General features: G+C 44.3%; 2 protein-coding genes across 4 annotated transcripts in view; one reads left to right on the top strand and one right to left on the bottom strand.

Moving 5' to 3' along the window:
• CDC42BPA (CDC42 binding protein kinase alpha) overlaps positions 1 to 12208 on the top strand; it is a 180328-nt gene extending 168120 nt beyond the window's left edge. For 2 of the 3 annotated variants that reach the window (XM_050971951.1, XM_009096149.4), the window contains 3 exons: positions 8100 to 8217; positions 10199 to 10356; positions 11508 to 12208. In XM_050971951.1, coding sequence (XP_050827908.1) covers positions 8100 to 8217; positions 10199 to 10356; positions 11508 to 11639 — 408 coding nt within the window. In that variant the 3' untranslated portion in view covers positions 11640 to 12208. Of the gene's footprint in view, positions 1 to 3205; positions 3392 to 8099; positions 8218 to 10198; positions 10357 to 11507 lie in introns of all 3 variants that reach the window. The other variant, XM_050971952.1, reaches the window with a different exon arrangement.
• A 6986-nt stretch (positions 12209 to 19194) lies between these two features.
• Positions 19195 to 21610, bottom strand: part of COQ8A (coenzyme Q8A) — a 42470-nt gene continuing 40054 nt past the window's right edge. Inside the window, exons 14-15 of the mRNA XM_050971953.1 lie at positions 21261 to 21347; positions 19195 to 20573 (exon numbers count right to left, since the gene is read on the bottom strand). Coding sequence (XP_050827910.1) covers positions 20280 to 20573; positions 21261 to 21347 — 381 coding nt within the window. The 3' untranslated portion in view covers positions 19195 to 20279. The remainder of the gene's footprint in view (positions 20574 to 21260; positions 21348 to 21610) is intronic.

Raw genomic sequence — 21610 nt, 5'->3', positions numbered from 1 at the left:
CTGTGGGCTGCAGGGGACCTGCACTTGTGCTGCTCCAAGCCTGGCCTGGTGGGTGCAGAGCCTGCTAGCTCTCTGCCCACTGCTGTTTTAATGATGTCTTTTAAAAGACCAGCTGTAGAGAGTTTAATTTGTGTTGTAACTGGAATAAAGAAGTATTTAAACCCTTTTGCACTATTTGATGTGTTGAATCAGGTGCCTGTTTGGGTACAACATATCTGCCTGTTTGTTTGCCCTTGCTGGTACAGCCACATGAGGGAGAAAGATGCTTTCTCTGAGTGTTGTTTTCCAGTGTTTTCCAGTTTTCTTGGTATGCACCAGACGCTGTGGTGTCTTTGTGGGAAGCTGCAGTCTCTTGGCCTAGTCCCACATTGTTCTTTCCATGAACAGACACCCTTGACTGCAGTAAAGTCCTGGTGTTTGGGCAGAACCATGCCCAAGGCTTAGAGGGAGATCAGATTTAGGGGGTTTCAGGCAACTGTAAATCTGCATCCTTCTTTTCTTCGTGGTGAGCACTCATGGTCTGGCTTTGGCACACAAATTTGTGGGCTGCAGCACACCAGAAACCAGAAGCTGTTGTTTCCTATTAGCAGAGCAGTACTCAGTACATATTTGTGTTTTATTGCTGTGGATCTGAGTCATTGTCTTGTTTTGTACAATTTGGAATGGTTCATGTTAGTGTATCCCCAAACTTATTTGTTTACATGTTTTTCTTCCCTAGCAGCCTGTCACCAATTAACCTGGCCGTACAGTCTGGCCTCCCTTCTGCCCTCTTGTCCCCTGAAGCCACTTTATCGTGGATGCTCCTTTGTAGTGAAGATCTGAAATCTGGAACTGCACTTACTGCAGCACAGACCACCTCTCTGTGTACATCAGATGTACAGGATTGATTTTGCTTTCATATTCTGCATGCCTAAGTATTTTTATATACAAAAGCTGGTCTTGACTGCCATTATATTTGAACATTATGCTTCAGTTTGACCTCATTACACATGAGCCATTCTACTTCCATTCTAGATGATGTGTGAAGCTTTGCTTGTTTCAATTGAGAAACTTTTAGAGTAAATGAATACTTATCTATATTTGGTATTCTTTAAAGAAAATGGGAACCCCATGCATGCATCTAATGGTGGAGTCTATGGAGAAAGTTCCATGGAGTATCATTTTTAAAATGTTGCCATATCGTGGCTTTCTCACATTCATGAATGCTGGCTAAATATTTTCATGATCTGCAGCTGGCCTACCCTCTGCTTTTTAGCTTGTGGTTTTAGACACTGCCATATCTCCCTTATTGGCTTTTAGGAATGTAGCTGGCCTTGCTATCAGTTCTCTGCAGAGAACTCAGCAAAGTCTGCTGTCCTGGACCATATTGGAATGGTGGCTTCTTGTACTGATATTTAGATGCTGCTAAAGTTACTAAGAACAATTTAATGTATATTATGTCTTATATGCCATAATGTGGTAATTGATGTTTTGGTTAACAGGCAAAGCCTCATAATAACCATGTGTTTAAAAAAAAAAAGTTGGATTTTACCAGCTGAAATGAAGAGAACAGTAACAATAATGTTTCATATAATATGTATTGGGATGTGACTTAATGTTCTTCCAGACTTTAATACGTTCCACATACAAAAAGTAGTGCCTTAGGTTTAGTGGAGGGGTAAGCTATATTTTTACCATAATTTTATATTTTAAGTCCTAACATTTCTAATGTAACTCAGAAATACTTGTTTTAAGGAGATGAAATCAGTTGGACGAGGGGAAGAGGAACTTAGAAGGTAGAAAGGAGAAAAGGTGTTCTGATTTGCTGGTGTCCATAGGAAACCAGCCCACTGCAGGCTGACTGAGCATGTACAGATGGCACAGGAAGGGAAACCCAGCCTTGAAAATCTCTTCCATTAAATCTGGATTTAGATAACTTTAAATTATACAAGCACATTCCATAAAGATGGATTAGAAACCCTTCCTGTTCAATTTGCAGGGTTATTTCTCCTCTCTCCTTCTTTATGTCACTGCTCAGCTGACCTATTACAAACACTTGAATTTCCCAATGTTTTCACACTTTATGTGCTGAGGAAGGGCCTGATCCTCTGCAGGGATGGAAGTGCTGGTTCCCCTCGGCACTGTCAGGATTGAGCCAGTGTGGAGCAGTGTAGTGAAAACAGGGTGACCCCAACTCTGGGAATGATTGGCATCTGACTCCATTGATTCAGAAAGCTGAACAATTGATTTATTAAAACTATATTATATTACATGATACTATACTATATTAAAGAGATACTATACTTCTATACAAAAGACACATACTAAAGAAAACTCATGACTGTCTGAGACAGCCAGGACACAGCTTTGAGCCAATTGGCCAAGGAATCAATGACAAATCATTTCATGTAAGCAATCTTCCTAACACATTCCACATGTGCAAAACAACAGGAGCAGCAAAAGAGAGAAGAATTGTTTTTCTCTTCTTCTCTCTGTGCTTCTCCAGGGAAAATCCTGTGAGAGAGAATTATGTCTCTGTTCAGGGAATGTGAATGCCACAGAGCAGGACATGGGCCTTGGTCACCTGTCAGCAGAGAGACTTGTCCCAGTGGTGTGACACTAACCCCTTCCCCTTGCCACACAGCCTGTGTCCCCACCCTGTCAAAACACTGTTCCTCCCACTGTTGGAAATACTCTGTGTTTGTTGTATGGGTGATGATTTTATTGGAATCACTAAAATGCATGAATAACAGAAGGAAATCTCTTAACAGTCTCTAACTGCTGTGTATGCTCATCTTTTCTTCTCCCCACACCACCTCACCTGTGTTCACCTTCCTTTGTTTGTGTTATGTCTATTTTAGATTGTAAGCTCCTCAAGGCAGGGAACCGATGCTTCTCAACTGTCTGTAAAGCACCTTTTACAACTGTGGTGCTCTTTGAAATATCAAAAAATAATAAATATTAGAATCGATTCCCAATGAGTTAAAAGTTTTATTTGTTTCTGATGTTTTAGCCAACAGCAAGGGCAGCAGGCCCATCAAACTCTGTGTCAGGAAGGTGCTCAGAGGACTGGGGATGGCAGTGTCAGCCCCTGTGTGCTGACAGCCAGCAGGGTTTGCTGTCTGCTGTCCCTGCTCTGTGTTTCACTGCTCTTGTGGAACTGCTGGTGCCGGTGTAACCTGTACAACCATCCTTCATTGCTTTCTCTCTCTGTTGTCTTTGATAGCAGCGTTCCCCTTATCAATTCCCTCATCATCACTCCCGTCTGATCTCCTCTCCGAGCAACTTTGAGCACATCTACCACATGACTGTTAATTCAGCTGAAAAATTCCTCTCTTATGATTCCATTCACCCTGCATTTTCCCCGCCTCCACGCTCTGTCCTCGGTACTCCAGACTTTGTCACTCTGAGGGTATGAATGGCTGAGTCAGGTGTTCACTCTACTAACACGGTGTGGTTTTCCTTTTGCCTGGCTATTAACGTGGGAGAAAACCCCTTGTAAGCTGTTCCTTCACCCCTCCATTTCCTTTTGTCCCAGACAATTTACTTTCTGCTATCAGCTGGGGTCTTCCCACAGCTCTGACAAGAAAAGACACTTCATAGCCTTAGAAAAAAAAATAGTTTGGGGCTGAATCTTTTGCTATGAGAATAAAGTTTTTTATCAAGGATGTGGGAATTTTGAATGAGAAGTTCTCTGTTCCACAGTGTTCATCCTCCAGCAGTCAGAGTGCTGCCTACCAGGTTGAATTAGGAAGAGGTTCTGGATCTGTGTTGGACCAAGCTTTCAGGCTGTTTGTTTGTGATGAATTCATGTGGAATGTGAGAATTTGTGCTCAGTACTGGACACAGGTGGAAAGAGACAGACACAACTAGTGCCTGAAGCAGTTTCTAGGTTAAAGTAAATGAGTTAAATTAGAACATGTAGAAACAGGATAAAAATTAAAGATGGTGACAACTTGCTGATGTATATCCTCTTAACCCTGGTAGTTTTAGGCAGAGGCTGAGGTAGGATGCTGTTCTGTAGGCATCCTTCCAGTTGCAATGTAGATTGGAGGGATGGAAGTGGTCTTCCCCTTTTTTCTTGCGTTGTGCATCCAGGTCTGCCTGCCTGGGGTTTGCTGTGTCCTGTAGAAATCCAAAACAGAGGGAAGCAGGCAGACAGGTACCTGCAGTGCATCACAGCTGTGTACCCAGCTGGGGCCTGCAGCTCTGCCTGGGACAGATAAATCAGCAATAACCTGTAGGTAGATGTATGTGATGCTGTTGTTTGCTCAGGATTCGTGTGGGTCCAGGCCATGCCCATTGCTGTCATGGGAACATTGCTCTTGGTTTCTGGCAAACCTTCACTGCCAGGCTGCTTCAAGTGCCTCTGGGCTGCCCTGCTGGAGCCCTGTCACTGGGAAGGTTTTGGAAACATACCTGCATCCAACAATGAATTTTAAAATGCAGGAGAAAAATAAATCTTCTCCTTATGGCTCCAAAACCAATTTGCACAGCTGAGCTTTGACTGGTTACATGCATGGTCATGTGTCACTGCTGTGAGTCCCAGTTGCCACAGCCATTAATACACGAGAGGAATGCTCTGTTGAAATGCAAAAAAAAAAAAAAAAAAAAATACTGTTAAGTTGAATTGAAAGCTGTTTCTCTCCTAGAGGGTCATTATAGGGTGACTGAAGCTGTATTTCAGTTCTGGTTGTAACAGGGTTTTGTTAATCCAACTGTGCTATGAAATTTTCTGTGTTTAACATGCAGCGATGTGTCACCGGACTGTGACCCTCCCTCTACCTTCCCTTTCTCATGTGAGTAGTCTCCCTGGGATCAGGAAGGAATGACCCCTGGTGCTTCAGACAATAACTCTCAGTTTTTTCTTTAGGAGCATCGTTCATCCTAATGTTGCAGCCTCCTAGCATAAACTGGAGAGAAAAAAAAGTGAAGTGGGCAACCTGGAGTGTCAAGATTCTGCCTTGTTAGCTCCTTAGAGCACTAGAGGTTTAGTCTTGTGTGAGGAAAAGTGTTTGTCTGCTTTGTGGCATGAGGATAGAGGTGCTGGAAGCTGTATGGAAAGCCAGGCTGTGAGTTTGGTTTCACGTCTGTCCATCCTCCCTTTGTTTGGAGATGTTAGTATAAGAAGGGTGCCATGGTCCCAGGTAGGATTGGATCCTGGAACCAGGGCAGTGTGGAATCCAAAGGGGAGTTGAAAAATGACTTGTTAAAGTAGAGTCTGTCGTATTGTTTCATGGAAGATTTGAAAGCTGAGTTTTACAGTGTGATGAACAGAGCACTACTTTAGAACACAAACAAACCCCAAAATAAGACCAAGCAGCACAATGGACAGAGGAACAGAAGCAGATACTGTGGGTGCTGTACCAGTCAGAGCCTGTCCCTCATCCCAGTGCTGGAGTAGGTGCCCAGAGAGCTGGAGCAGGAGCAGAGGCTCTGTTACACTGGCAGTGATTGCCCTCACAGCTCCACTCTCCTGCTGGAATGGGATGCACCCAACTGATCTGGGCTTCTCCCCCTGTTTCACAGTGATTCACTTTGCCCAACAGCAGCTTCTCTGCTGCTGCTTTCCCCCCACTTCTTTCATCTTTCTCCATTTGGTCCAGCAGTGGGGATGAATTTTCCTGCTAGGATTTGAATTGTTGCTCAAAATGAGGGGTTTTTGTCTCTCTAAAGCAAGCTCAGGTTTCCTTTTGTTTCCTGTGTTTTTAACCTGCTGCGTTGTGCTGCTTTATAACTACCGCTAATAACCACCGTTTATTTTCCTTTGAATTCCCTTCCTGCATCATGTGCACACCACTTCCAGGAGGTTTGGTCCAAAATGCCAGCAGCCCTGGCATGTGCTTATTTTATTTTTAGAACAAAGAACGATGAAAGATTTGCTTTGTGGAGAGACTTTCTACAAGGAATTACATGGACGTTGCGAACTGAGGTCACGAAAAATAATCATCTTTAGAGCACAGTGTTAAAACAAATGAGTCTTTTTTTGTGCACCCACCCGTTCCCTCCTTCCCCTGATGCCTGTATGTTGCCTGCTCAGTCACTGTGAAGGAGGTTAATCACCTTATCATTAAACAGAATTGTTCTCTTTGCAAACGAACCTCTGTAGGTTTATACCAGCCTTGCAGCCCCAGTGTACTAACCCCAGTTAGCCAGTGCTGCCTGCACTTGGCTTTCCTTTCCTTCTCAAAACACAGCAGTAACTCATCCCTCAGCCACTCAGTTCCTTTTTGTGTGGTCAGGGGAGTGAGCCTCCATGGGTTAGGCACTGCCAGCATGCTCAAACTCGCCATCTCAGCTTGTCACGTGGGCAAAAAGCAGCAGCTCAGTATTTTGTACTACAAAGTAGGTTGGTTATTTATGTTAAAAAACAAAAAAAGAAGGGGGGAAGCTAAGCAAGAGACAGCAATAGAATCCCACAAATAATTTAAGAGACTGTTTCAAGCCTTTAGGTATAAATCCTCATGGTGTAGCAGTGGAAGAAAGGAGAATTAAAAAGGGCTTTTTCATTGGTAAGGTCCCTGATTCTCGTTTGCTGGTGTTTGTGAGAGATCTGGGAACAGAGAGATTTTAATTCTTATTTGCTGCACATTAAAAGTCAGCCTTTTCTGGCACCCTGGGAGAATGAAAAGCCAAGGGTTGCCTGTAAGATCAGAGGGGCCTGTCAGAGCAATGATTCCAAGGATCATTGTAAGACTAGATTTGGCAGCAAGTTGATAAAATTTATCTGATGAAGTCTGACCTGTATAAAATCTGTTTCTTACAAAACCTCGATTTAATTACCCATGTTAAAATACAGATAGAGACATGGGCAATACCAAGGTTCTCTGGGAATATCCTTGTGGGGGTAGAATCTTTGTTCAGATCTGAAATTTTCATTACCACCCTAGTTAAAGAAGCAGTTGCAACTATTGTTTTATGTATGGCTACTTCTCAGTGTGAGGATGGGGAAATAATTAAATATAAACAGGAACAAACAAACAGTTATTGCAGAGGGGGGGCTGTAGAGGGTAAAGGAAGTAATTCTTAGAGCTACCTGCATTTCTTTCACATCGTGCATTTATGAAGGTTCCCTGAACCTATTCCCAGTTAATGGTATTGGCTTAATAGTTAATATTACCTTAACTTAATGGTATTGGTTAAATAATCACACTCTATTGATGAGCAGAATGAGGTCTCGTATTTAGCCAGAGCTGAAATGACATACATGGGCAAGGAAGCCAGCTGATATACAGAGAGAGGGGCTAAATAATCTGAGAGGTCTTCTTCCCTAAGGTCAACTGTAGGTTAACAGAAGCAGAAATAAAATCTCCCAGAACTCACTTCAAAGTACTCTTTCACCTTCTTTTAAAGACAACTTATGTTTGAGGAACTGCCATATGTAAGTAGATAAGGTGTGGTTTATCTCTTCAGTAAAGGACCACTTCAGTCCAGTAACTGATTAATTTAGAAAATCACACTGGAACTCTCAGGATTCAAAACAGGAGAAATAATCAAAATATGTAGAAAAACAGTGGCATGTGCTCTGGTCCTCCTCTTTGTGCAGGCTGGAAACAGGAGGCTGCTTCTCACTTTGGCTCAACTAGTGTAGGTTTGGAGGGATGCTGTTAACACCTTTAGAATTTCATAAGGAATTGCTATACAGATTGATCCACTATCTATTAATAAATCTGCAAGCGTTAGGGATTAACCTGGATATTGTATCAACTTATACAATCATGGCACAGACGATGGCATCAAAGAAAAATTGTAATGAGATCCTTGGAAGCTTGTGTTCAGAAAGAAGGCGTTATGCAGTGTGACTTGAATATATCCACAGCAGCTTAATTAGGCTTGCAAGCCATCCTTTCAGGGAAATTCTGGAATTATTCCATGTATTCTTTCAGTTGCCTGCATATGTCCATGTAATTCAGCACTTGACTGCTGCGTTGCTGTGCTGCCAGTCTCTGCACTAAACTGCAGAATATTATTTTGCAATTTTTGCTGACTTGCTGCCCAGATACTCAGCTCTGGTAAGGTCGGGGGTTTCCTGTGTTTTGGGGCCTTACAAGACAGAACTGCAAGGTGGAGGCAGCAGTGGATAAGTGACCATGTGGTGTGTGTGTGTGTGTGCATTGCAGAACCTGCGGCCCCAGGAGAGCCGGACGGTGTTCAGCGGCTCCGTCAGCATCCCGTCGATCACCAAATCCCGCACGGAGCCGGGACGCTCCATGAGCGCCAGCAGCGGCTTAGCAGCACGTAAGCAAACAGAGCTCTCTTGTTCTGGGGGCTGGGCACAAGTGCTTCAGGAAAAGGGTTGCCTGCACTTGCTTCTGTCCATGCTGGATGAGGATTTTCCAAAGTGATGGCTGACTGTTGCTGCCAAGGCAGCAGAGCGTTTTAGTCTTGCTTTCAAAGGAGCGCATGAATAAGCAGGTAGTGCTGTTGAGAGTCCCACACTTGTAATTGGTCAGGTTTTTTTAATTGATATTAGAATTCAAATTACATTCTTAGCCCTGGGACTGCTTTGCTCCTGCTCAAGTGTTTTAAATCAATGACAAGTTGTTCACAAGCTCCATGGTTATTAATTTTGTTGCTGAGCTGTGTGTAGCTCTTGATACCTCTCTTGCCACTATTGCAAAGATAAAGGAGTAGAGAACTGCTGCTGGAATGGAAGAGTGGCATTGCATTGAAAGAGGCCAGTGGAACTAGGCAGCCACCACAGCTGTTTCTACAACTGTCACCTTTGCTGGGAACATGGTTCTCATGTTTTGTGTTGCTGGAATGGCTCCCAAGGTATTAAAGAGTCTTTTTTCCCTGCCCTGCGACCGAAGAAGTCGAGATTCCTCGGCTCTGGGTTTCAAGGTTGTTTATTTTCTCTTATGTAACACGTTCTTTCTCTGACCCACTGAGGTCTGTCTGGCAGCTTGGTTCGTGGCACACTGACTGCCCTCGGGGCAGTTTTTATACTAAGAACTAAGTGTACTTAATTTACAATAATTTTCCAATACCTATCACCTATGTTAGACAATCTGTCTCTACTCTAAACCAATCCAAAAGTGTCACCATCACAGCAGAAGATGGAGGGCAAGAAGAAGAAGAAAGACTGGTCACACCCAGATTTTGCCTCTTGAACCCCCATTCTAAAAACCCCAACATTCTACTTTTTCACCCTGTGACAAATTAACTCTCATTCTACTCAAACTCTTGTGGCTTGTAAATCTTCACACAAAGTTGGTAATTGTTTTCATGGACTAAGATCAAAGGCACAGGTGTCTGTGACTCCATGCCAAGGTCTGTGAGCCCCTTGCCAGGGTCTTGAGTCCTCCAGGGCAGCCAAAGGAATGTGTTGGGTTCCAACACAAGGATGATGGGTAAAGGGTTCTTACACTGACAAGTGTAAGATGTCCAAGGGACTCTCTGACTGGACAACCCACAAGAACTGCAGCAGCCAAGATAAAAGCCCACGCAGCCTGCAAGCCGTGAGTTTGGCACCTTGGGACAGGAGAACAGAACTAGCCAGAGAAACAGCTGAACAAGTTCCTGGTGTGTTGAGTGGGGAAGGTTGTCAGGGAAGGTGTAGTGTAGTGGTGTTTGCAGGGGTCCCAGGACGAGGGAAGAGATGAGAATCTTGACTCCATGTTTCAGAAGGCTAATTTATTATGTTATTATATATATATTATATTTAAAAGAAAATTATATAGTAAAACTATACTAAGGAATAGAAGAAATTATTTCATTAGAAGGCTAGCAAGGAATAGAAAGGAATGGAATGATAATAAAATCTTGTGACTGACCAGAGAGCCTGAGACAGCTGGACTGTGATTGGCCATTAATTAGAAACAACCCCATGAGACCAATCAAAGATGCACCTCTTGCATTCCACAGCAGCAGTTATTCTTTACATTTCATTTCTGAGGCCTCTCAGCTTCTCAGGAGAAAAAATCCCAGCAAAAGGATTCTTCATAAAATATGTCTGTGACAGTATAGGTTGGATATTGGGAAAAAAATTTCCACCAAAAGAATAATAAAGTACTGGAATGTTGTTCCCAGGGGGCTGGTAGAATTGCCATCTCTGGATGTGTTTAAAAAAAGACTGGACATGGCACTTGGTGCTCTAGTCTAGTGGAGGTGTTAGGGCAATGGTTGGACTCAGTGATCTTAGAGTTCTCTTCCAAGCTCACTATTCAGTGACCCTGTGATTCCCTGTCTGTAACACAGTTTGATCCCTGTGTTGTAGGATCGTCGGCGCAGAACGGCAGCGCTTTGCGCAGGGAATTCTCGGGAGGGAGCTACGGAGCGAAGCGCCAGCCCATGGCATCACCCTCAGACGGGTCCCTGTCCTCAGGAGGGCTGGACCAGGGCAGTGATGCTCCCACAAGGGACTACGAGCGAGAGGTGAGTGGCTGCAGCAGGAGGAGAAACCTTACAGGTGTGGATAAAGGTGAGGCACCTCAATCCTCTCATGGGGCTGGCTACAAGTCTGGGGGTTGGTGGAGAGATGGATTTGCTGTATTTCAAAAGGCTTTGGTCAAAGTGTCAGCTCTGGTGCTGGTATTTAAGATGCTGAAAAAGCTCTCTGCATTCCTTAGCTGGGGATGTGTGGGTAACGAGGCTCCCCCAGATACTGGCCCAGTAGAGTAACAGCTTGATCGTGGCATATCACAGCTTGAAGTGCTGGTATCCGTTTTGGCCTTTATGTGCAAAGATTCATAAGCTATCTTGGCAACCACTTCACAGGAGACACTTTGTACTCAGAAGTTAACAAGGTAATTTAAGAATTATAATTTCACTTGGAGAAGGAAATGGATTTAATAATTTCTATTCTGTGCAGTTGAGACTGTCATTATGATAGGACTGAAATTCTGCTCAGTGCTAAACTCAGTCCCTCCAGCCAAGAATGTTTTACATAGGAGGGTTCAATATGAAGCTGGCCTGCAAAACTTCCCCAACCCATTTTCTTACCAAGGAGTGTGAAAATAAGAGATCACACAGGCTTTTCATGGTACTGGAGATATCCTGCCGGTGGAAGCTGAAAGGCAGCTGTCAGCCCAAATTCAGGGTCAGAGTTGCATTCTTCTGTGCTCTGGAAGATCCAAGTAACTCGATAGGATGTTTGAACTGATACCCTGGGGCTGACATAGAAGAGGGAGCTGTGATGAAGCCACAAAGATTTCTCATTTTAGTGCAAGAGCATCTCCATCATTATCTGTAAAAATGCAGGAGCTGTTGTAGCTTTACACTCTGCTGGCCTGAAGCTGCACACTCTGCTGGCCAAGCAGCCCTTGGTGACACACAGACTGCCAGAATCCCCCTGGTGCTCTGTCCTGATGTCAGTATCACTTATGCCTGCTGAAAGCAGAGTGACCTGACCACTTAATCTCAGGTCTCCTTGGAAATCCTGAGCAAAAAAGATCCCTCAGTATTTTTGGACACAAGCAAAATCTGCAGAGGCCTTTGAATCCAGCCAGTGTTGCTGAGACACTCTCAGTGAGCCCCAGGGTTGCTGTCCTGTTACTTACTGGTGTTCTTGTGTCTCTGGGCTGCAGGACTCTGACTCTCCAAGACACTCGACAGCATCGAACAGCTCCAACCTCAGCAGCCCTCCCAGCCCGGTTTCTCCTCACAAGACCAAGAGCCTCTCCCTGGAGAGCTCTGACCACGTGAGTTGGGACTCATGAACTGCTTCAGCATTCAGATTTGGCATCACATCAGCTTGCTGTCCCCATGGCTGTCCCCTTCACTTGCTCCAGTTCTCACCTTCATCCTCCTAACCCTCCCCATTCCCTGTCGGAAAAGGATCCGGGAGTGGGGTACAGAGGAAGGTAAAAGCTGGTCGCCTTCAGCACCGTTCAGCATTGCCTCACCTCCCCAGACCTGACAGCAGCAAATGAGCAAAGCTAGGGTGTTGGTAAATATCAGATGCTGTAGATTTGTATTAGTATTGGTTTCATTTTTGTGGTTACAGCTGCTTCATTTTTAAAGACATATTTATCCCACTCCCCTTCCACTTCCCAAAAGGTAGCGTAAGTAGACCAGACCAGTGTCAACAAGAGAAAATTCAGAGGGATTTTGTTTTCATACAGTAGCTCATTGTACTGTACAAAAGTAGCACAGAGACCCCTTCCCCTCCATGGGGAATGATCAGTATGTCAGAGGCACATAAAAGCTTTCAGCCACCACGTTTGAATGTCAATCTGATTGTCGCCAGCAAATCCTTATTGATTAAAATGATGCATATTTTACTACAGTACAGAGTTTAAATAAATACGCAGATGTTAGAGTAAAATACGTATGTATATATTCAAAGAAAAAAAGCATTGTGTATGCAGCAGAAGATGGATGCTTATTTAAGAGAGCCTTTAATTTAAGATTTGTGTTGTCCCTGTTTTCATGCTCGGTGATTTCCGGACTCGGAGGCCTGGCTAAAACCTCCGGCAGGACAGAGATTCCGCGTGCTCACGGCACTGCCGGGACAGCCCCCGCAGTGCTCTCACAGCACTTCTCTCCTTCTGGCCTTCAGTAGCAGAACTGAAGCTGTGATTCCTGTTTTCCTCATAGTCCCCATCCTTTTCAGAAATGACAACAGTTGGCAGCAAGGCCCTGTCCCAACAGCCACAGGCTGCCCTGGCTCCGTGCGTGCCACCTGTGAGCTGGAGCCTTGCAGCAGCTACAGGAGAGGTCCTTCAGGCAGCAAGGGAGCTCTGTGCAGCTGGATTCAGCAGGAAAACTGTTTCCCTGGGTCAGCCTTTGAGCAGGTTTAACTCAGAAGGGAGCAGTCTTCCACACCTCCTTGACCATCCCTAAGCAGCAAACTCTTACTGTCATTACCAAATACTGGTTGCTAATACACATCAGCCAAACGAGTGCCCTTAGCCCAAAGCTGGCCCTGGCTGGCTTTGCTGTCACTGTAGCATCAAAGAACCTTGAAGACTGACCTCACACTGTTCACACTGTGGTAGTCAGAGATGCCTGGTGACCCACAACTGCTGCACTGGCAAGGTTGGTTTTCCTCTGCCCCCTACCTGTGCTCTGGGTTTGTGCAATTTGCAGTTGTTAGTTTCTATGTGCTCACCTGCTGTTTGGTTCCAAAAGCAGGGCAGGTTGGAGGGCAGGAAGTATTGCAGTGGAAGGCAGAGCCTGCTGAAGCTGGAAAAATAAATAAAAAGCTGAAGTGGTCACCCAGTCGGCAGAATAAATGAAAAACTGATAGCAGATGTGTGGTAAGAGGAAGATGTCTCTTCTCTTTAGTTAGCAAGGCAGATTGTGCTTTTCATTTGGGATGAGCCTCTCTTCCCAGTAGTGTTGTTGCTGACTTCATGTTATGGCCATACTCAAACACATAAGGGCTTTTTGTATTTAGAATATTGGGGTTTGTGGGTTTTGGAAACTTGTTATGGCTCTCATTAAACCATTCTGTGTTCTTGCAGTCAGCAGTTATGTAGAATTTCACCCACACAGAGGTGTTTGGAGTTTTGCAGTCTCTGTCTTCCCTAATAGAAGTTGTAGATAAGTTCAAACCATGTACAGTAATTTCCAGGCATGATCTAAATGTGACATAGGGAACAAGACACAGATCATCTAATCCATTTAATCGTGCTGGGTCTCCTAGGTAAGATTTCTCTTTCACTCTGAATCAAGAGGCTTATCCAAGTTTAAGTTCATTCAGTGTTATTTTGGGACAGGAATTCAAGAAATTATTATAGAAACCATCATATCAAAAGCCTGTCTCTCTCCTATTTGGGTATTTCAGAGTAGCAAGCTGGTCGTGTTGTTTGTTTTCACTTCAAACCTACTACTTTTGCAAGCCTGGCATTTGAAATTAAAAGCTTTAGCAAACAGCAAAGCATCTCAAAGTAATTACTCCCAGAAAAGTCAATGTATTTCTGAGGGACAGATAGGCAGGGCGTTATTGGCATTACTGAAATTCCACATCAGCTTCTTTTTAAAGGCTGCATATTGCTTCAAGTATAGCCACTGCTTTTTCCCCACAATTCCCTTGTTTTGGTGAAGCATGTCCACACACTTTTCAAAGCCTTTGCAGACTAGTTTTGTATTTACTGTATGTTGTATTTAAATAATAATCTTATTTTGATGTTGAGAGAAGGCATTTAAACAGTAGTCATTAAAGACAGAGCAGCCTGCATGGCAGTCCCCTGAGAGAGGGTCACAGGGTTGTTTTCCATGGACTTTATTTTTCTGCAGCTGTGCTAGAGCTCTATCTGAAAATGGAACCTGAAGAGCCACCACTTAGCAAACATTAAATTGAGTAAACCCCTGTGTTTGCTCTGTTCCAGTGCCTGCAATCTATTGATACCAACCCCTGGCATTTTCAGGCAGAGCATAGGTCAGCTGTGTTCCAACACTAAGCTCAGAGGATGAGAGCTCCACAGGCCTACACTGTTTGTACACTACAATGTCCAAGCTTCAGCAGTCTTCTCTAGGATTTATTTAATCACTAGTTTGGTCCTCTGCATTTTTATATGTGTCTGTTCAGAAGAGAAACAGCAACTGTTCTCTCAGTTGAAAAGCAAATGACCACATCACTTATTTGAAAAGAGAAAAATTGTCCTAGGGCTTAAATAGTTTTATATATTTGGGGACCATTTGGTTACAGACTCAATTTGAAAGCACACTCATCTCTTTTTGTTGGTATGCATACTGTAGCTGAGCTTTCTAAAGACTCATTGGGCTAGGAAAAGTAACTTGGTCATTTGAACTGTAAGACTCTTGACTGGTATCTCCAAGGCAGTTGTCTCCTGAGGTTTGATGTTTGCCCCTTTGCACTGTAGCACTGCTTCAACTTCACAGGTCGAGGGCTGCATTTTGTTCTGGGAGCTGAAACCCTCCCCCTGAATTCCTGAGTGTGGCACATGTCCTCTGTACACAGGACGTGTTTCTAGCTGGGTTTTTGCCTTTTGGCTGAGACTGAAGGTGTTTGTTTGCATTTTTGACAGTGCTTGAACAGATGGGTTGTTGGGGTTTTGCCCCTTTTTTTTTTTTTTTTCCTCTCTTTTGATGGCAGCAAGGATCTGACCAGATTCAGGCAGGTACTGAGGATTCCAGGTTATAGGATGGAATAGGTTTGGTAAATAGGTTTCCCCTGCACGTGTGCACACACAGGTATGTGGCTTCCTCCCACATTTCACAAACCCAAAAGCAGGGCTACAGTACTCTCTTCTCTCTTGCCTTTGGCCTGTAGAAGACAGCTGGTGGTTTCAAAAAAACATTCCTGAGACTGTGGTGAAGTAGTTGCTTCTTTTCCCCTCCATTAATTGCTGTGGCTTGTTACGAATGTGCATTTTGCCCATTTAAATGAGTTTCAAAACTGAGTCAGGAATGTTCTCTCTTTGATTTGATTCTGATAAATTACAACCCAGGTGTGTTATTCTCAGGTACATGGCAGAGGGAAGTTAAGGGTCTTGCCATACCAAAATAGTCCAAAAAGCATAGTTTATTTATAGAAATGTAGTTTTACTGCACCTAACTGGTTCACAGTGTGTCAACCCTTCCAAACAGAACAGTTGGATTATTAACACAGCAACAGATTCTGGCCCTGTGTTGTATTGCATGGCCAGAGCCTGAATGACAGGACAAACATGCTCTTGGGTGGAAAAAGGTTTTCTTTTCTGTTTTATGAACGCATTAAGGGTAAAACTTAGTGCAGTGCAAGTACCCCCAGCTCCTGAGCCTTAGTCTGAGAATCAAAGAGGCACATGGCAATTCCTGCTGTGGGTTCTTTTGTGACCACGAGCCCGTTCCATGGAGGAAATGGGACAGCTTTTCTGCACTAACACAAAGTGTGAGCACCCTTCTGTGCACTTTGTGTTCACAGTTTGTTTGATAAACACCCCCAGAGGCCGCTCTGCTGCAGGCTTTCCAGTCTGAATTCCAGCTCCTCTCATTCCAGCTGCAGCTCAGTACAACCTATTTTCATTCTCCATTTGAGACAGTCATCTACAGGGAAGAAATCCACAAACAAACCAGTGTTGCTATACCTGCCTTTTTATGTATGACAGTTTCATATCATTTATTTTTAAAATATGTTTTTTAGGTTTTTCATTGTAATATTATTGTACAGTTTTGCATGGCATAGATGTAATCACTTTTTTGTTTTAGAGTATAAAAGCTGACAAGTGTGCGTGTGGGGGAAAAATTCTGCTTTTTGCCTCTTCTCACTCTTTTGTTTAATGCCCTCAATGTTGTAGGGGACATTGTAAGAAATTCTCTGCTACAGAACAATGATGTAGATTCTTTTGCACAGAAATATTTAAGGTGGAACAGTCAACAATGTAAAAATGACTTACCACCAATATTTTATGTTGGTAACACACTTAATATTAACCTACTTTGATGTACTGCAATAAAACAGGGAACTGTTAGAAATGGAGATGTTCTGTCTTTTTTCCCACCTCCCCCCATTAAGCTTTGAGGAGGAAATGGAAAGGGGAATGATGGTGCTCTTGAAGATACAACATGCTGGTTCTAACACATTTGCACAAGTGCACAGTGGGAAGAAAAGAAGCATGTGAGAAAATCGATTTCCCTTTAACAGCTTCCAGAAAAAATAACCAGATCCTTTTGAAAATACAAAATCAAAGTGACTGGATACTTTGCTATATTGCACTGCAGTTTTCCTGTCCTTTTTCTTGGGTCAGCTGTGCTGTGCTGACCTAAGAAACAGGTGGTTATGTAGTTGTAGTCAGTGGTTTTGGTGTTCCTCCTTCATTTGTAGTTACACATCCAATATTTCAGCTGTGTTAGAGCCTGGATTGTTAGTTGGTTCTGAGCTACCAGCATCACATTGGCCTCGATGCACTTTTAAGTACATTTCAGAATATGTGAGTCCATCTCAGAAAATGTGCAGTTTTGGATGTGCCCTGACCCTTTCCTGTCACCCCCCTGTTCCTCACAAGTCAGCCTGGAATTTTTCCCATACCCCACAGTGCCTTGGTACATCTTCCTCTTCATTCATTCCCCTCTTGGTGTAATGTTGGAAATGTCCTGACTGGGCCTGGGGAAATTTAGATTAGATGTTAGGAAAAAATTCTTCATGAAAGCATGTGAAATATGGGAACAGGCTGTGCAGGGAAGTGGGGTAGTCAGCATCCCTGGGAGTGTTCAAAGGATGTGTGGATGTGGCACTTAAGGACATGGTTTAATGGTGAACAAGGCAGTGCTGAGCTCAGGGTTGGTTCTGATGATCTTGGAGGTCTTTTCCAGCCTCAGTGATTCTGGGGTAAGTCCTGGCTTTGCTACCTGCTTCAGTGACCCCCCTGCAGCAGGAATACAGGACTGGCCTGTTACTCATCCCACACTGCCAGCCTGGGCATTCTTTCATTTCCAGATCCTCCCAGGACCAGGCACCATGATTCCCACTTCTTCCAAGGCCTTAGGCTGCCTTTCTCCTGTCCCTCTCTTTCAGTCAAAATGCTCACGTGGATTTAAGCCCATGGCTCATCCCACTGAGGCAGCTGCTGTAGCTCTGGGACATACCCTGGTTCCTGTGCTGACTTTTCAATCAGTGCTTTATTTCTGATTTCCCAGGGGTCCAGTTGCACATCACAGCTGTGAAGGTCTTGGGAAATGGGCCTTGTAGTCAGGGATTTGGGCATTAGAAAAGCAGAAACTGAACTGCATGTTCACCTCCTGTTCAGCTCCTCAGCATGCAGTTTCTGTTTTGGTGCAGCAGCCAGGCTGACTAAAGAAAGAAGGCAGGAAAGTCACTGCTACCAGAGGTAGCCTGAATCTTGTTCCTTTAGAATGGAAAATCACTGTCATTCGAGAGGCAGCTTTAATCTGCAGCCTGTTCTGTGCAAAGAAGAAATGTTTTCACAGGAGATTTTTCTAGACCATGGAAGCTTCTTGCCGCACAGAAACAGTCACATCCTCAATCCTGCAAGCACAGTTCAAGCAAATGCAGTGGCTGGCATGGACCAAGTGTTCCTGCCCACTGCACAATGTCACAACTTCTCTGACTTGAAGCCAGAGTTTCTAGCTCACGTTTTCTACAGGGCTGTTCCTCTGACATGCAATTCCTCCTGTCACGAACCTCTCTGGACAAAGCTACAGCCATTATTAATGCTTTCAGAGCATACACAAAAGGTCAGGAGAATTAGTGACTGAAGGCTCTAATTAGCTCTCCTAATAAAGCAACATCTCAGCTTCTGCAAATTGCTAGCCTCTTGCAAATGCAAAACAAACTCCACTGTTCAGCTGGATGTCATTCCTAAACCCTCTTGGGAAGGGGAATGTTTGCCAGGAGTTGAACACTCTTGCCCCAGCATGGTATACACAAGATCTGGGCTGACATGAACAAGTGAAAAGTGAACTGCAGTGCTCCAGTTCATTCTGCCACCTTTTCAAGTCCTCTGAATGTGCTGCCCTTAAATCTTCAGTTTCAGAAAATTGCTCTGAAGCTCACCTCATCTAATTCTCTTGTCAGCTTTTTATACTTTGCTTTTTAAACTTTAACATAAGCATTTAACTGCTCAAACAACTCTGCTGTTTTTACAGCTGCAAGGTCTAGATTCAAAGGAGAATAACAATGTCTATCAGAACTCAAAACAAGGAAGGTTACTGTAACTTTGTACACTGATAAACTGCTTGATGCAAAGCTTCATTGAACAGCAGAGTTAATTCTTCTCAAAAGGTTAAAAATAATCTGACTGGGATTTTGAACTGAACTGCACTGCATCTTGTTCTATAAAGTCTTAAATGAAGTGGCTTATATGTTTATGGCTTTGGAATAAAGATAATACCATAACCTGTTTTCCTGTTTCTGAGAGGTCCCCCCTTAGAGAGACCATTTGTTCACTTACCTGTTCTCTCCCTCTGAAGTGTCAGCTGTCAGGATTTCACACATGCTGGAGTGTAAGATCAGGCAACCTGGGCCTTCCTGGGCTCTGTTAAATGAGTAGGACCAGCTGAGCCTGCTGGTAAATAAATACCTGGCACTTGCCAGACAAGGACACCTGCCTCATGAGCACCAGGGAAGCCTCAGCTCCACCAGCCTCTCCTTCACCAGTGGAGGAAAGGCAGAGAGACTTGTGTTCAGGAGGCTGCTAACAGAGTGATTAAAACAAGGGAAGATTAAAAAACAGGTAAATTACCAGGGATTTGCATGGCATGAACAGACCTCAGCCTCTGCTGAGCTGCTGTTTATCCCCCAGAACAGGACACTGCTCACCTGAGTGTCCACTCCCACACCAGAAGATGACACAGCCACAAGCAGGGGGCCCACCGCACAAGCACTTGTTTATTGACATCGGGAAGTCGTACAGGTTCAGGCTTTGTACAAAAACCTACAAAAGTCAATTTCCTAGCTTGACTCCCAGAGGTTAAAACTGTGCGTCTGGTTTGAGCTCTGTGACATTTCAGCTGGATCTGCAGCTGCTCTCCAGAGGCAGGAGAGTTGTTGGCTTTGCTGCAAGTTCTGCCTCACAGGGAAACACACAGAGGAGGGTTTTAGTCAGGAGTCCAGCAAGCAGTGGGTGTCAGAGTTGTAGCTTATCTAACTCGCCCTCAGGAAAGCTGATACCTACCAGACAGTGCAGAATCCCACTAGTGCTCAGATCTAGCTCTGCTGATTACGTGTTTGACTCCCAGAACTGAGATGGGTTGTGAGAGTGTGCATGTGTGTGTGTGTTTAAAAGAGACTGGCATTCAATTCTCAGACTTTTAAAATATTTCCTATGTTTAGCTTGCAAGCCAGAAAGAGGCAGAAAGCATCAAACTTCAACGTACACACACGCCCCTTGCATTAAATCAATGTCAATAGAATCCAGGAGGCTTCTCAGACTGCCACCACTTGACTTACAAAAACGTGGGGGAGGTGCTGGATGTGTCTGTGGTAGGGAACACCTTGGTATTTCATTCTCTAAATTCACAGTATGAAAACTATTTGAATTCCACCTCAGCTTAAAAGAGGGAAGGTTTTTAAAAAACAATTTGTGGACAATTACAAATAGGTTTCAGTATTAAATTCTGCTCCCATCCTCCTTCCCCTACTCGTTATAAAACCCTCTCAATATGCAGCCACCATCACAATGTTACAAATGCATTCAAGGTTGTCAGCTGGTGCCTTGAAGCAGCACAGAAGCACTCAAGAGTTTCCTGCAAGCTGTGGGCTGTGCTGGCAGGACAGACACAGCAGGAAAGAGCAGCTTTGTCCTCGTGGAATGCACCATTGGCTTCCAGGGCACGGGGCTGCTGCATCTCAAGAGGATGGAGAGCTGGGGAGCAACGCAGGGGAGGCTTAGAACGCTCTCTGCAAGGCTCAGCTGAACCGGGCCCTCAGGACAAGACAAGTTCCTTCTTTTCTACTCCTCTGGCTTCTTGCCCCTCCTGCTCCAGTATTTGCTGTATGCCTCTTGGAACATGTCTTTGCAAGGAATTTTGGCCTTCAGTTTGGTGCAGATCAGGAAAGAGCCGCCCATCTTCCGATGGAGAGAGTAGGTCTCCTCTGGCGGGGGGATGAGCCGATGCTTCAGCATGATTGGGATTAAACCATGGATCTTTTCTGTGGTGCTTTGGTTGCCAAAATCAAAAGGCTCCTTAGATGCAAAAGCCTCTCCCAGGATGAGGACAGCATTTAAGTGGGCATCTTCCATTTCCTGGCCAAAAGGAAAGAGGGATAAGCAACATCACCAGTCATGACAACCACCAAGGAGGAAAAGAAATGCCAGTGCTAACAGCAGCAGCTCAGGAGAAACAGCTCTGTCCACGACAAAGGGAACCTCCAGCCCTCAGCAAAACTGAGGAACATTTAGTTCATTCAGTTTGAGCAACTAAACCTTCCAGAAGAGCATCTTCCCAGTCATACAACAACTTCCCAGTCATACAACAGAGCATCTCCCCAGTCATACAGCGTGCTGGTACTAACACATTTGCACAAGTGCACAGTGGGAAGGAGTATGTGAGAAAATCTATTTCCCTTTAACAGCTTCCAGAAAAAATAACCAAATCCTTTTGAAAATACAAAATCAAAGTGACTGGACACTTTCCTATATTTCATGTCTTCCCAGTCATGAAACTTCAGGAATTGTCATCAGGTGCAGGGTCTTGCACGGGGAGAGAAAGGAGGACAGTGGTTTTGGGGCTAGCTGTGTCTTCATTACTTTTCCTGCTCCCAAAAGGAAGTGAGAGCAAAAGCCAAAATCTTTTTTACCCTCCTCTCTCATGCTTATCAAAAGGGCTTTTGGACTGACACTTTTACCACATCAAGAAGTCTGGGGAAGTTCACAGACCTGCAATTACCTTATTTGTGGCCAACACCAAAATCAGACCCTTCTGCTCCATACCTTGATTTCATAGCCAGTGAGGAATTTCATTTCAATGGACTTCTTCAGCACTCTCTCTCTGTCCATGTCAGCAGCTGCCTTGATTACCTGAGAAGGAGGAATACTTTCAGGAGAGCCAAGAGAAGACTGAACAACAGGACTGCTGCACAGGCCACAGGAACACACATCAACACCACCCACCTGCTCACTCCCTTGCCTCTGCCCTCTCTTCAGGGCCCTGCATGCTGGGCAGGTTAAGAGCTACTGGCTAAAAGATCCACCTCTTCCCAACAGGGCTGCACAAGGCCCAGAGAATATAAGAGACAGCAAAAAAAGCTTCACAAATATCAGCCCCTCCCCAAAGAAATAGC

Source organism: Serinus canaria, chromosome 3 (genome assembly GCF_022539315.1).
Source record: "Serinus canaria isolate serCan28SL12 chromosome 3, serCan2020, whole genome shotgun sequence".
Classification (NCBI taxonomy): Eukaryota; Metazoa; Chordata; class Aves; order Passeriformes; family Fringillidae; genus Serinus; species Serinus canaria.
Note: the sequence above shows the minus strand (reverse complement) of the source record. Positions and strands in the feature narration are given on the sequence as shown.